We start from the raw sequence: 13,905 nt of genomic DNA on the forward strand, positions 1-13,905 counted from the left end.
TTTAGCCCTTGTGTTAAAACCAATAAGCAAGTCACCGTCAAGTCGGCACGCTACCCATAACTATTTCGACTTCGCGGCGGTGTTTCCGGTCACACTTGCATGCACGCCGCAGGCGCGTGTGAGCGAGGCGGGCGAGCGTCGGCTGGTGCTGTTCTTCGCGTGGCTCACGGCGCGGCCGCGTCACATACACAAGTACGCGCGCCTCTTCACTGCGCTGGGCCTGGACATGCTCGTCGTCAGGATCTTCCCTCTGGACGCCATGCACCCCAGCTCTGGCACCCAGGTGCTCAGGCGCTAAGCTTCTAGTGCAGCTCGAATTGTAACCGGCACCCGTACAGGTGCCTCATGCGCTAAGTCTCTAGTTTAGTGTAGCTCTAATTGTAACCGGCGCCCAGGTGCCTCATGCGCTAAGTTTATAGTGTAGCTTTAATTTTAACCGGTTGAGGTTGGTCAGACATTAATTAATGGTCAGACATTAATGCAGCCTAGCTACACGAGTGCATAATTTGCTTTAATTATTAAAAAAAATCTTCTCTAACAGAGTACTGTTCATTGATAGACTTCTCCTGTCGGTCGTCATGCAGACAAGCTCTAGTACACCAGTATATAGTTTTTAGTTGGTTGTTTATAATTTCTTGAGCTTCATGTTAATTTCGGTAAAATTAAAACGAATGCTGGTTGCTTGAATACAATAAACCGTGTATAGATTTTCGTTTGCTACGTGCCCAGCCCAAGTTAGGTATTTGGGTAAATACTCTGTCTTGATTTTCTCCCAATTAACAATTTTCAAAACCATATGTTACTGATCTAATGATCAACTTTCCTTTAATCTTTTCTTAACTTTGTCAAATTAAGCATTCTATTGAACGCATTCCAAATATAAAACATTGAAATTGATTCTTCATTCAAGTGCTTAAGAACAACTATACACATTATGTGCTTTTTCTTAGTGAGTTCAACAGGCCGTAACGGTTCAATATTTCAATGTAAATAAAATATAGATTTACTTCATCAGGTGGTGGCAGAACAAGTCTGTAACTTCCTACGCAGGCGCCAGCAGTACGAGAAGTACTTGGTGTTCGGCTGCAGTGCTGGAGCTTACCTCTTCTGTGAGGTGGCGCTACAGGTGAGTGGTATGAGTGTGGGGTGAGTGGTCTGAATGTGGGGTGAGTGGTATGAATGTGGGGTAAGTGGTGTGAGTGTGGGGCGAGTGGTCTGAATGTAAGGCGAGTGGTCTGAATGTGGGGTGAGTGGTGTGAATGTGGGGTGAGTGGTATGAATGTGGAGTGAGTGGTATGAGTGTGGGGTGAGTGGTATGAGTGTGGGGTGAGTGGTGTGAGTGTGGGGTGAGTGGTCTGAATGTGGGGTGAGTGGTGTGAATGTGGGGTGAGTGGTCTGAATGTGGGGCGAGTGGTCTGAGTGTGGGGTGAGTGGTGTGAGTGTGGGGCGAGTGGTCTGAATGTGGGGCGAGTGGTCTGAGTGTGGGGAGAGTGGTATGAGTGTGGGGCGAGTGGTCTGAATGTGAGGCGAGTGGTCTGAATGTGAGGCGAGTGGTCTGAGTGTGGGGTGAGTGGTGTGAATGTGGGGTGAGTGGTCTGAATGTGGGGCGAGTGGTCTGAGTGTGGGGAGAGTGGTGTGAATGTGGGGTGAGTGATCTGAATGTGGGGTGAGTGGTGTGAATGTGGGAAGAGTGATATGAATATGGGGTGAGTGGTGTGAATGTGGGGTGAGTGGTCTGAATGTGGGGCGAGTGGTCTGAATGTGGGGGCGAGTGGTCTGAATTTGGGGCGAGTGGTGTGATTGTGGGGTGAGTGGTCTGAATGTGGGGCGAGTGGTCTGAGTGTGGGGTGAGAGGTCTGAATGTGGGGGCGAGTGGTCTGAATGCGGGGTGAGTGGTGTGATTGTGGGGTGAGTGGTCTGAATGTGGGGCGAGTGGTCTGAGTGTGGGGTGAGAGGTCTGAATGTGGGGTGAGTAGTCTGAATGTGGGGTGAGTGGTGTGATTGTGGGGCGAGTGGTCTGAATGTGGGGGCGAGTGGTCTGAATGCGGGGCGAGTGGTGTGATTGTGGGGATGCAGGTGAGGCGAGTGGTCTGAATGTGGGGCGAGCGGTCTGCAGGTGAGGCGAGTGGTCTGAATGTGGGGCGAGCGGTCTGCAGGTGAGGCGAGAGGTCTGAATGTGGGCGAGTGGTCTAAATGTGGGGCGAGTGGTCCGCGGATCTGTTGGCCGAGTACAAGCAGTTTCTACGACTCAGGTGCACGCAGAGCCTACGCTGAAGACTGCCGTGTTCGACAAAGTTGTAGGGCAGATCTACGACAGTCCAGTGGACCTGCGCGGCGTTAGCGTTGGCATCGCTCACAGCATTACCTCCAACTCCTTCCTCCAACGCGTCATCAAGAACTACGTCGAGTGAGATTTATTGTTTTAATTATCATAATTGGTATTATGAGCATGAGTCTCCAAATCATATCTTGAATAAGATTGCACGAAAAATTAGGAAAGAAATGAGAATGAGTGCACGGGTCGATGTATTCGACCCGTGCAAACAGACATATATTCGAAATAAAAAATTCTTTCATATTTAGATCTCAACGAATCACGGAGTTAGTTAGTGTACGTGGAAATTCCCAGCATCTCCGGTTTTTAGTTGGTTTTGGATCACATCATGCCGCTGTCACTCGTCACTAATATCCCCATGTTTGGTTCGTGCAGTTGGTTTTTGAAGGCACGTTATGACGCCGTCACTCGTCACTAACATGTGAGTCACTAACCATATTCAGACCTCGTGTTTGGTTCGTGCAGTTGGTTTTTAAAGGCTCGTTTAAAGGCCACATCAGGCCTACACTCCAGTGCCGACATCACTATGTTATGTTATGTTATGACGCCGTCACTCGTCACTAATATCGTCGTGTTTGGTTCGTACAGTTGGTTTTTGAAAGCACGTTATGACGCCGTCACTCGTCACTAATATCGTCGTGTTTGGTTCGTACAGTTGGTTTTTAAAGGCACGATATGACGCCGTCACTCGTCACTAACATCCCCGTGTTTGGTTCGTGCAGTTGGTTTTTAAAGGCACGTTATGACGCCGTCACTCGTCACTAATATCCTCGTGTTTGGTTCGTGCAGTTGGTTTTTAAAGGCTCGTTATGACGCCGTCACTCGCCACTACGAGGCGGCGGCACAGCAGATGTACAGGTGCCCTGTACGCGCCCCTTGTCTCTACCTCTTCTCCGACAACGACCCCATGAGTCCAGAGGACGTCAACGAGACCATCTCCGACCTGTGGCGGAGCACAGGTCTTTCTGTGAGTTATTTTTCAATAATGATAATAAATTGCATTAATGATAATAAATTACATTAATGATAATAAATTACATTAATGATAATAAATTACATTAATGATAATAAATTAAAATAATGATAATTAATTACACTGTTAATTTTTCGACTTCAAAGTATCAAGCTGCAGCTAATTTGTCTCCAAACATTCATGTCGTAGATGAATTATCTGTGGAAAATACAGCTGCACATAAAAATAATGGGTTTAAATAGTACTAGCGTATATAGGTAACTATCACTCATGAAATGGATGGGGTCATATTATCCGAATAGTGACTCACTTTCTGTAAGTAGCACTGATGCGCCCATTTTTCACGTCAAACTGAATCGAGATGACTCTCAGAAGCGCAAAAACTGCCCCGTTATTTAGACAATATCTTGCTTATTTCTGTGAGAGATAGTCTAGCCGTGTCACACTTTTAACAAATACTTCGGTTTAGAGTCTCGAATATTCGGCTCTTGTGCATTCTTAGTTCACGATTAAACTTGGGATTATCAATCTTTCGATTTTCTTACTACAATTTCTCGCTGCTGTTATAAAATTTATAAACGATTGAACTCAAATTTTATTGTAGAATCCTTTGATGCACAGTAGAACGCCTGGAGGGCTAATGTAACTAAGTAAAAAAGTATGTGGGTATAAATGAGTATAAATTTATTTATACTCGTGTGAGTATAAATAAAAAAGGTTTTGGATCCTGTTGTGAATAAACAAATATTGATTTCTAATCCAACAGTAATAAAATTTATCAATTTTTCATTCATAATTTTTCAAAGTATGTTATAAAAGGACTCAGGGAATTGAATTTTTATCGTGTATTGCTGTTGAAATTACTCAAAAATTTATTTTCCGGGCAGTCACGAGGACGCAAATTCCACCACCAGACCACTGGACACTGCCTCAACTACCACGTTTACCCTCAGCAATACAAAGACGAGGTCTACAAGTTCTTCGTCGAAGTTGGCTTCGTCGAACAGGCAGTCGTCGACGAAGCATTGAAGGCGTGAGCTTCGCGGCATAATCGCCCGATTCTCGTGATTAAAATACAAAATTTCTGCCGTTTTCCATTGTAGCCATTGTTTTCCCATTGCTCGATGTCTCTGTCAATCTCAATAAAATAAGGGTGTATGCTGTAAATTACATATGATTGAGGTAATTACTTTTCATAACTGTTCATACATGTTAGGTGATCTTGGCAGCATTGTATGCGTCCGTTTCTCACTGTATGTACATCGTGATTACATGTTACTTCGTGTGATTTTCAGATTTTCTGTTTATAATTTCTTAATTTAAACTTTGAATTTTCAAAAGATTTCACAACAGACGAATTTTTAACTATGGGAACTGTAGACATTCTTTCCCTGCTAATCGAAATAAGTGCAGAAAACTTTTTTTCCAATTCTGTGGACAAAATCTTCTAAAATATTTTACGCATAAATTGAATTAATGAGAAAATTTAAGCGATTTCTTAAGATTTATTTATAGTGGTGTACATCATCGACATAATTTACTCGTATCTTCTATGTTTTATAATTTAATGTATCTATATTAATAAATGGAATCAGTCCCATGAAAATATATTGCATTCACTCCAGTGTTCAACTTGTGTTTGTAAACATGTAATAGTAATAAATCAACAATCTATAAATTTTTCGTATTTCCAAGTTTGATTGAAGACCCCAAAAATGTTTTTCGTTATTAATTTCCTTGTCTTTTTTCCAATGAGTAATAAACTTTCATGTTGGCTCTTATTAGATCTTTCTGAATTAGGCAATGACGTATTTCGCTAATATCTTTTACCGAAAAATATCTGTTGTTATGGGTGCGCGGCTGATTGAAATGGACATGTTTACCTTGTATTGTTGATTCACCAGTTGTAATACAATAATCAACGTAGCAAGATTCTTAATTAGCGGTGATTTTCGTCGTCAAAATAAAGAAGATTCAAATTAATAATGATTTCTGATAAAAAAAATCTGAAATGAATTGATTTAAATTACTTCCAGGCTAACTTCAAGAATGCTTAATACGCAACCCAGTTTATGGCTTACACGTAAAAAAATTATTCTCCGTCTAATAAGAGGAACGTAAACAAAGATGAAACAATAATAACGGTGGGCAAATGAAAACGAGTCCCATTCTGGCAACTACCATTTAATAAATGTTGAAATATCGGAAATAATACAAGTTCCTGATCTACCCAAACTTCATGAAGACATTTTCTACTCTATTTCATATATATTATAGGAATTAAATCTAAATAATTATTTAATTATTTTTACTGAACTCACTAGTTTATGATGCCCACAACTCGAGTTTATACATCTCCATAGTTCAATAGTTGTACATGCCCTTAATTGATTCTCCAACTTCGTGGATTTATTGGTTCTATATTCAGTTATCCACTCGACTGGGGAGACAGCTTGATTGTTTTCCTTGTAGGGTGGGCATTAGCCTGCACACCCACTTTTCCAACTGACACTCTTTTGGTCAACTATGCCAGCTGGTCCCTCCACCAGTTGGTCCCTGTCCATCTTCCAGTTGGTCCCTGCCCATCTTCCAGTTGGTCCCTGTTCATCTTCCAGTTGGTCCCTGTCCATCTTCCAGTTGGTCCCTGTCCATCTTCCAGTTGGTCCCTGTCCATCTTCCAGTTGGTCGCTGTCCATCTTCGGCAGAAAATGCTGTCGGTTTTCGGATCTTATGAGGTTGCAAGTACCAGTGTAGCTTCTACACATCGTGGTTGGAATAGGGTTGAAGGGGTTAGAATAGAGTTGGATTTCTTACCTCTGCTAAATATATCGTGGATGATGGGGAGTTGTAGTTCTGACCTCTCTTATTCACATCGTAGAAGATGGGGTTCGGAATGCAGGTCACTTATTCTATAGAAGTTCGCGAATGAGATCTTATAAAGCCCCCTGGTGATCAGGATATGCTGTTGCAAACTATTGACATTGACAAAGATCATGATCATTTTGATCCTGATAATGCTGATTACGTTCATGCCGTTCCTGATCCTGTTGATTCTGATCATCTTGATCAATCCACTATACTTTAATTGCTTACATTTTAGTGGTCGGAGGCAGTAACGACGATGCACTTGTAACAACAAAGTAAGGTTGAACGCTCTTAATGCAACCAATTTCAAGGAAGCAAGAATCCCTTATATTTTTCCATCCTATTACTACATCATCGAATATCCCTTTACTTGGTTTTCGGTTTTGAAAATATTATGGAATCATGATTAACTCCCTTGCTCTGATGCAAGCAGCTGCTCTGCTCTGGCAGGCTCGATGAAGCCCACCACCGCGCAGAAGCTGTACACGTCTTCCTTGTAGCGCCGGGGATACCTGATAAAGTTTACGCAGTGGCCGGTGTCGGGGTGCTCGTAGATGCTATGTCGTACCTGACGAGGGGGCAAAATTAACTTACGATTTAGAGCAACAACTTGGGTGATTTGAGGATAATTGGTGCTATGTGAAAATGGATACGTTCATTAATTTACCTAGCATCTAATGACCGCCGTTGGCTGTTATCCTGGCACATAATGGCCGGTGCTGCCTGGTTATTTGGCACCTTATGGCCCGGCGCTGTCAGTTTACGTGGTAGCTAATGAGCTGTCATAGAGTGTTATGAAAATGATCTTCAAATTCTGCAATACTCATGCTTCCTGTGTGATTTTCTTTGGAAAATTTAATCAGAATTTGGATAAAACGCGCACTTTCTTTCATTTTTGAGTTGATCAACAGGAATTTATTCATTGAACACAGAGGATGATTCAAATCATGCTAAAATAAATATACCTTCATGCCCCTGGCCTGCCATTTACGAGCGATGATTTGGTTGGAATCCAGCGGGCTCATTGGGTCGCTGTTGGAGAAGATGGTTAGGTTGGGAGCGAACACTGGTCCTTTGTGCATGAAGTCTGCAGCCTTCACGAGGTGGCGAGTCATGGCTCGGTGCCGCACCTTGAGCAGCCACCTGGCGACCACAATGACATTCATCTTTAAATTAACATAGTATTATGTCGCAAACAGTAATTTCAACGCATCTCTATGCCTGAAAAAAAATGAAAAATTAAGGAAAAAAATAAAAAATAACGTGTGATGTACTTTCCTGCTTCTTTTCTTTCGCCACAATTTTTGCGTCGATGCCCGACTTTATTGAGTTCGGAAAAGTTCGGCTCCCTGGGTGTCAACAAATTTCAAGTTTCAATCATGTTTAAATTTACTGCTTTTCTGTAGGACTCACTCAACCAAGGTCTCGACGACGTTCTGGGCGGCGGGCGATGAGGTGATGGAGTGGGCGATGCCTGTCGTGAAGTGGGTGAAGTCGACTGGACTGTCGTAGATCTGCCCTACCACGCGACCCAACACGCTATCCCGCAGCTCAGGCTCTTTTTGCAGCTGCGGTTGAGAAGTTTAACGTCACACTCACTGGATTTGACCATAATCACGGCGTGCGTTAATCGTTAACTTACGATTTAAAGCAACAACTTGGGTGATTTGAGGATAATTGGTGCTACGTGAATATGCAGACGTTCATTAATTTACCTAGCATCTAATGACCGCCGTAGCCTGACATGTAGTCATCGCCCTCCGTAAATAAGGAAATTATCACGGCAGGATATGTCTAATAAATAAACCATACTACCTAGTTTAATTAGGGGAGCATCTCGGTCACAGAAAAACTTTTTTATTTACGAACGGATCACTTTGAAATTTGGTACAAATATGTAAAACATAAATCTAAAACTTTTGTTCGTGTGAATTTTTCGAAAAAATGAAAGATAACGTGAAATTCTTAGAAAACGGCCAAAAAAGGGGGTACTGTCTAAAACTATCTCCTCCTAGGATTTTCAAGCTACAACATCCAGACGCATATTATTCGATGCGCAAGGAGTAAGGACCATATCTATCGATTCGTTGTAGCTTAATATTTTGTCGAAATTCGAATTTTTGTAGGTGAGGGGTCATTTTTCGTAAAATTTTTGAAAATTTTTAGATTTTCCCTTTTTCAAAATATTTTATAAACTATAACGAAATTGAAAAAAGCTACCACCAATCTCTAGATCTTTCATTTTGCGAATCGAATGGTATATCTCTCATCTCTGTAGCTTCAAACTGTGGGAGGAGATAGTTTTCCACTGACAATATGTGTGAATGTTCAGTAGAGCGCGATAAAGTCCGCGGCGCCTCAAAATCGGCTTTCAAGGTTGCAAGACTAGCCCTTACTGGAGCTCAATTTCTGTCGAGGATGGTGCGAACGACTGAACGAGAACCGTCCCGCACGAGTGCAGCCGGGTTACTTAAACGGTGCGTGTTCAAACTAGCTATTTAAAGTGCACTGCCGGTAATTTCCGGCTATGTTAAATGTTAAAGAACTCCACCACCCCTAACCCTTTCGCGATCTGTCGTGAACGCATAAATCAACGTACAGCTATGGTTTTGGTGCCGTTGGATAGGTCATAATGTCAGCTTTAAGGTGAGACTAAAAATCGGAAAAGTCAAAATCGTCGATTTTGGACCCAGACGCTCCTCTTAACAGAAATCGAAATATCGTTATCTGTTTTCAAGATATTCTTGGAATAAGACATTCGTTTAAACAAGTGACTGATCGCTGTACACCGTCAACGGAAGTATCTACATGGACAAAAGAAGTATCGACGATTATGGACAAAAGAAGTATCCATAGTATGTGAGTAAAGGAAGTATCCATGGTACATGGGCGAAGGAGTTTGAAAACGAATGTAATGAGTTTTAAAACAGAGCGAGTATCCATAGTATACGGACAAAGGAAGTATTCATAGTATACATACAGAGGAAGTATCCATAGCATACGGACAAAGGAAGTATTCATAGTATATATAGAGAAAGTATCCATAGTATATGTACAGAGGAAGTATCAATAGTTCGCATCAACACCAGGCTCCAGACCTTCATGGCGACCTCGCAGAACATGTAGGCGCCGCCACTGCAGGCAAACACGAGGAATTTGTCGTAGTTTTGATTGTTCCTGAGGTACGTGCAGACGCGCTCAGCCGACGCCTGCCAAGACAAAGGAAAATATTTTAGGCTTGAATCAGAAGAGATTCCACAGACACACCCTCATTCTATTACAAATATTATCGTTACATTATTATTTTTTATAAATGTATTGTTACTATGATTTATATTAATATAACTAATCATTATTAGTCCTATTTTGGACATTATCTCAATTATTATTACCTTTATTTCTAAAGAAACCCTCATATCATTTTTTAGGTCTTAGAACTTCGTGGACCATAAAAAAGTAAAAAAATTATAAATGAGTCGCAATTTTCTACAATTTTGACTCAACCTCTGTGCCCTCAGTGTTCACATGTCTACTCCTGGGCCGGTAGTTTGTGAGGAGGTGAGTACCTGGGTACCAGTTTCAGGATGCAGAAGCTTGACAGGTACTAGTCTCACGACCAGCACGTCAGTGGCAGCGGCCGTCATCAGCGTCACGAACTTGCTGATGTGGCGACCACGGGCCGTGAGCCATGCGAAGAACAGCACCAGGCGTCGCGGCTCATTGGGCTCATTCTGCTCAAGTTGTTTGAGTAGAAATATCAATTAGAAGTTCGTAGTTCGTTCATTTAATACCGTCTTATTAATACAATTATAATTAAATTTTTATACCATAATAACAAAGAATATGGGGTCTTCATGCACACTGTTTGATTATAATTATTGGATAGTTTTAACTCTTTCTTCGATCGATTTTTTGTGACCGTCAACTTGAATATAAATTGAAAATACTTTAGAATTTAGGGAATTTTTTCATGAAATTTCATAGACACTTCATGTACCGAAGCCAAAAAATTTTATACCAGAAAAAATGTTGTAAAGTACATGTAACATTATAATAGCGGGCCGAAAAGTGCGCTCTAGTATCAGTGATCCTTTGCAGTGTATTAATTTAGGCGCAAGCCAATCATAATATTCTATGTTTCACATGTTTATCTTATCACTGGAATACTTTGAATGCGTTGCTTGGCAGGGTTAATGATCACTAATACTTCAATTATTCGCACGTCTTCGGAGAAGAGCAGGTAGCAAGGAAACAGTGTACCGCCACTGGCCGCTGCATGCCAGCAGGTTCAGAAATTCCAATCCACTTTCCATCACAATTAGCGCTACAACTTAAAACATGTTATGCTATTTTTTATTTCATTGAAAGACTGCTTTTCCGAAATGCAGGTTGACTTGCAAGAAATGCTTTAGTTTTAATCAAATAATTCAACTTGTGTTATTATTTATCCATGTGACGGTAAACGTTGCTCGCAAAGCAAGTACGTTTCATAAATTCCTGATCTAGATCGCTTTTCATACTTATTGTAGTCTCTATAGTCTCCAATTTCAAAGTTCTTCATCGACCGATGTTCACATACGATCTCAGTTCATAGTGTAATAAGTAACAATTCTGAATTTATTTTGTATTCAGTGATAAATCTGAATTTATCGCGTAATAAATAACAAATCTGAATTTATCGTGTTACAAGTAACAAAATTTAATTTAGCGAGTAATAAGTAACATATCTAAATTTATCGTGTAATAAGTACCTATCAAGTATCAATTTATCGTGCGATAATTAACTAGTATAAATTTATCGTAGATTATAGTAATGTTTCTCAGTTTATCATGAAATTTTCAATTATTATAATCTTTCACCTCACCTCCAACGGCCGGTAGAGCGTTAGCTCTGAACTGATTCTTTCTGATGAATATGTTACGTTGATCTTATTTTTTTCATTGTTGTTCTTGTTATTTTTTGTCTTCTTGCATTTTGTTTTCTTATTGTAGTCAGTTGAAGAGCGGTCCAGGTTCTCTATGCTCTGCCCACAGATAAAATTATTGTCTTGAAAATTTGTACGGCCATTGTGGCTGACTGGCTGTATATCAAATCTATAACACATCGTCTATCGGATGTACATAAAAAATCAGATGAATCGCAATATAATACAGACCATTAGTGATTGAAGAAAATATTGACAACGTTGATCATCTCGCTGCAAATTGCTGACTAAATGCCATCTAATATAATAATAATAATAATAAATATAAAAATAATAATAACAACAATAATAATAATGAATGAAAGGCTTCATACATGAAAAGTACAGACCTTCTGAGTGGCAGCGTACGTTTGGCTCCTTCTTAGGTGCGCTGCCGTGCGGTTCCCCAATAATGCCTGCAACTGCTGAAGGGAATTCGTAAGTATACATAATAGTCAAGAAATGAATTCAAAACAATTATCAATTATTGGCAATACCAATCAAATTTTCATTCAACGAAGAAAGTGTAAGCTTTACATCTGGAAATTTAATTCGTTTCAATTGAGTTTTCAATTCCACATTATTAGTACTTTGGTTGAAAAGAATTTTGAAGTTACGAATACCCTTGTTTTCAGGGTAAATTTATGTGAAATCTGTTGAAATAAATATTCATTGCAACACAAAAACGTGAAGTATACACTGGGTCCCAAAAAAGATCAGCCGAGTACCAAAAAAATTTGTCACATTTTTATTCGATCGCCGGACTGCAATTCTCGTGCCAAGGGAGACTTTATAATAAGGAAAATCTGAAATGGTTAAGTAGTAATGACGTTGTTTTCTTACATTGTAAATATAGAAATAATTCATAATCTAAATTCTACATTAACACGCGCATTAAAATTCAAGTGGAAGCTTAGGTCGTTAGACTTCACCTTATAAATTTTCATTGAATTTTAATATGTATGCAAATAATTATTGCTTTTATAGTCTATTACTAACATAAATTTCTGCCACGAAAACAACGCACCTGCGTTGGTAGCCATGCCATAGGATGCCACATTTGATGCCATCGTTTCGGTGGCGTAGTGTTGCCATTCCGCGCTCTCTTTGCCACTCCCACGCTGCCGTCTTGAGCGATAATTGCTTTCATGTTTGATGAATAAATGCTATTCAATGTCAATTAATCCCGTTACCTATTAAATCTGTGAAAAGCTACAGGCATTAACTATCGTAGAATTGCAGGAAAAGTTTCTTAATTAAAAGTTTTTTGTTCCACTGTTGCTCATATTGACCAAAGTTCAGACTCTGTTTGTAAAGTTCGTGAAAGATATACTTTTTACCACGTTTTTCTTAGCTCGCTTTCGTGTCCGTCTGTCTGTCTGTTTGTGATGATCAAATCTTGCAATCGATATTTTTTCCAACTTTCCCGCTAGCTAGCGCTCAGAAACTTTTAGGGAAGCTCAGCTCCCGATGACAATACAATAATCAATAATTTGTTGCACGTTTCCAGGCGTATTTATCACTATTATAAACAAATTAATTTTCGAAGTGGTTCCTGTAATCGATCGCAGCGCCATTCCCCCTAAAGCGGCGATTTTCAGAACTAACAAACGTAGCGAAGTGGAGTGACATGACTATACGCTTCCGCTATCAAAACAACTGTATCAAAGTGTAGTGGTAGTGGAGTGAAACGACTATACTGTATGGACTTTATAAATTTTTTTTTTTTTGAACCGTTGAAATAAATAAAACATAAGCTAAATTTATAAGTACTTAGAAAAGTTGTGTTGTTCTTATTCTTTATAAAAAGGAAATTGAAATTTCGATTGCAAGATTTGATCAGCACAAGCATACAAAATAACATAAAACTAAAAAGTATAAAACAAAATGTCTAAAAAAAATTTTTAAATACCACGTTTTTCATATGGACTAAAAAGTAGAAAATAATTTTTCGGCAGCTACTGATCTCTGTTTGCTTTCATTCTCTTGGTCTTTTGTATTTCAGTTAAAATATTTACAACATCTAAAACGAAAAACTTGGGGCGCATCTTCATTTAGACATGCCTTAATTTCAATTTTGAATTCAACCACTATTTCTAATTATATCAGCAATACACTTATCAAATGTTCAATGAACCATCATATTCATCATATCAAGTAATCACCAAACAATTAAATACATATGCGCCCCACGTTTTTCGTTTTAGATGTTGTAAAATATTTTAACTGAAATACAAAAGACCAAGAGAATGAAAGCAAACAGAGATCAGTAGCTGCCGAAAAATTATTTTCTACTTTTTAGTCCACATGAAAAACGTGGTCTTTAAAATTTTTTTTTATACATTTTATTTTAAATATTGTGAGTAATTAAATCTACATTCAAAGAGTGTCCATAATGGACCGGAATACATATGGTATAATTCAATTTTTTTAACCCAGGCTAAATCATCCAATGATATTTGTAGGTACAAATATTACGCACTTCGAATGTGTGCTCAAGCATTTTTCTGTTCTAACGTAAGGACGCAACACCGAATTGTTATCAATTTTAATTATAATAAAATAAATAAAATATAATGGTTTCAGCGTTTAGTAGGCCGTAGGCCTGTCGCCGATTCTTAACATCGCCGAACATTCACAGCATTTTGCGGTCTCGAACGCGCAACTCACTGCTATACAATTCTTTGCTTAACCGCCCGACCTCCATGCCGATTCTGACCAGAAACTGGCGCACAGAGCTGGGATCGAACCCGCGCCTCTCTGCTCCA

At 39.7% G+C, this 13,905-nt stretch overlaps 2 protein-coding genes across 3 annotated transcripts; one reads left to right on the top strand and one right to left on the bottom strand.

The window, feature by feature from the left end:
- Nucleotides 1-112: 112 nt before the first annotated feature.
- LOC108665789 lies at nucleotides 113-4,770 on the top strand (the record flags this gene model as incomplete). Its single annotated transcript, XM_018152591.2, has 5 exons — nucleotides 113-283; nucleotides 1,016-1,126; nucleotides 2,253-2,407; nucleotides 3,125-3,302; nucleotides 4,196-4,770. Coding segments are annotated over 5 exons (765 nt in total), but the record flags the coding sequence as incomplete, so codon positions are not given.
- Nucleotides 4,771-5,476: 706 nt separating this feature from the next.
- Nucleotides 5,477-13,699, bottom strand: LOC108665793. Of its 2 annotated transcripts, none has more exons than XM_018152597.2 (9): nucleotides 13,620-13,699; nucleotides 12,165-12,339; nucleotides 11,488-11,559; nucleotides 11,039-11,197; nucleotides 9,740-9,904; nucleotides 9,272-9,382; nucleotides 7,587-7,741; nucleotides 7,139-7,316; nucleotides 5,477-6,741 (listed from the first exon to the last, which is right to left on the bottom strand). In XM_018152597.2, the coding sequence occupies exons 2-9, from the start codon at nucleotides 12,285-12,287 to the stop codon at nucleotides 6,580-6,582; spliced, it is 1,125 nt and encodes a 374-aa protein (XP_018008086.1). In that variant the 5' UTR covers nucleotides 12,288-12,339; nucleotides 13,620-13,699; the 3' UTR covers nucleotides 5,477-6,579. The 2 variants fall into 2 exon arrangements, with proteins under 2 accessions (XP_018008086.1, XP_018008085.1); XM_018152596.2 differs by having other exon boundaries at nucleotides 11,488-11,562.
- Nucleotides 13,700-13,905: the final 206 nt, after the last annotated feature.

This window comes from Hyalella azteca, unplaced genomic scaffold (assembly GCF_000764305.2).
Source record: "Hyalella azteca isolate HAZT.00-mixed unplaced genomic scaffold, Hazt_2.0.2 contig14415, whole genome shotgun sequence".
Lineage (NCBI taxonomy): Eukaryota > Metazoa > Arthropoda > Malacostraca > Amphipoda > Hyalellidae > Hyalella > Hyalella azteca.

Excerpts from the sequence above, each read along its gene's own strand:
- LOC108665793 (XM_018152596.2), bottom strand. The coding sequence starts at position 12,287 with ATGAAAGCAATTATCGCTCAAGACGGCAGCGTGGGAGTGGCAAAGAGA. Across the intron at positions 11,198-11,487 it reads CGTACGCTGCCACTCAGAAG|AGCATAGAGAACCTGGACCG; the intron begins GTCTGTACTTTT and ends ATCTGTGGGCAG. Across the intron at positions 7,742-9,271 it reads TCTGCGAGGTCGCCATGAAG|CTGCAAAAAGAGCCTGAGCT; the intron begins GTCTGGAGCCTG and ends TCTCAACCGCAG.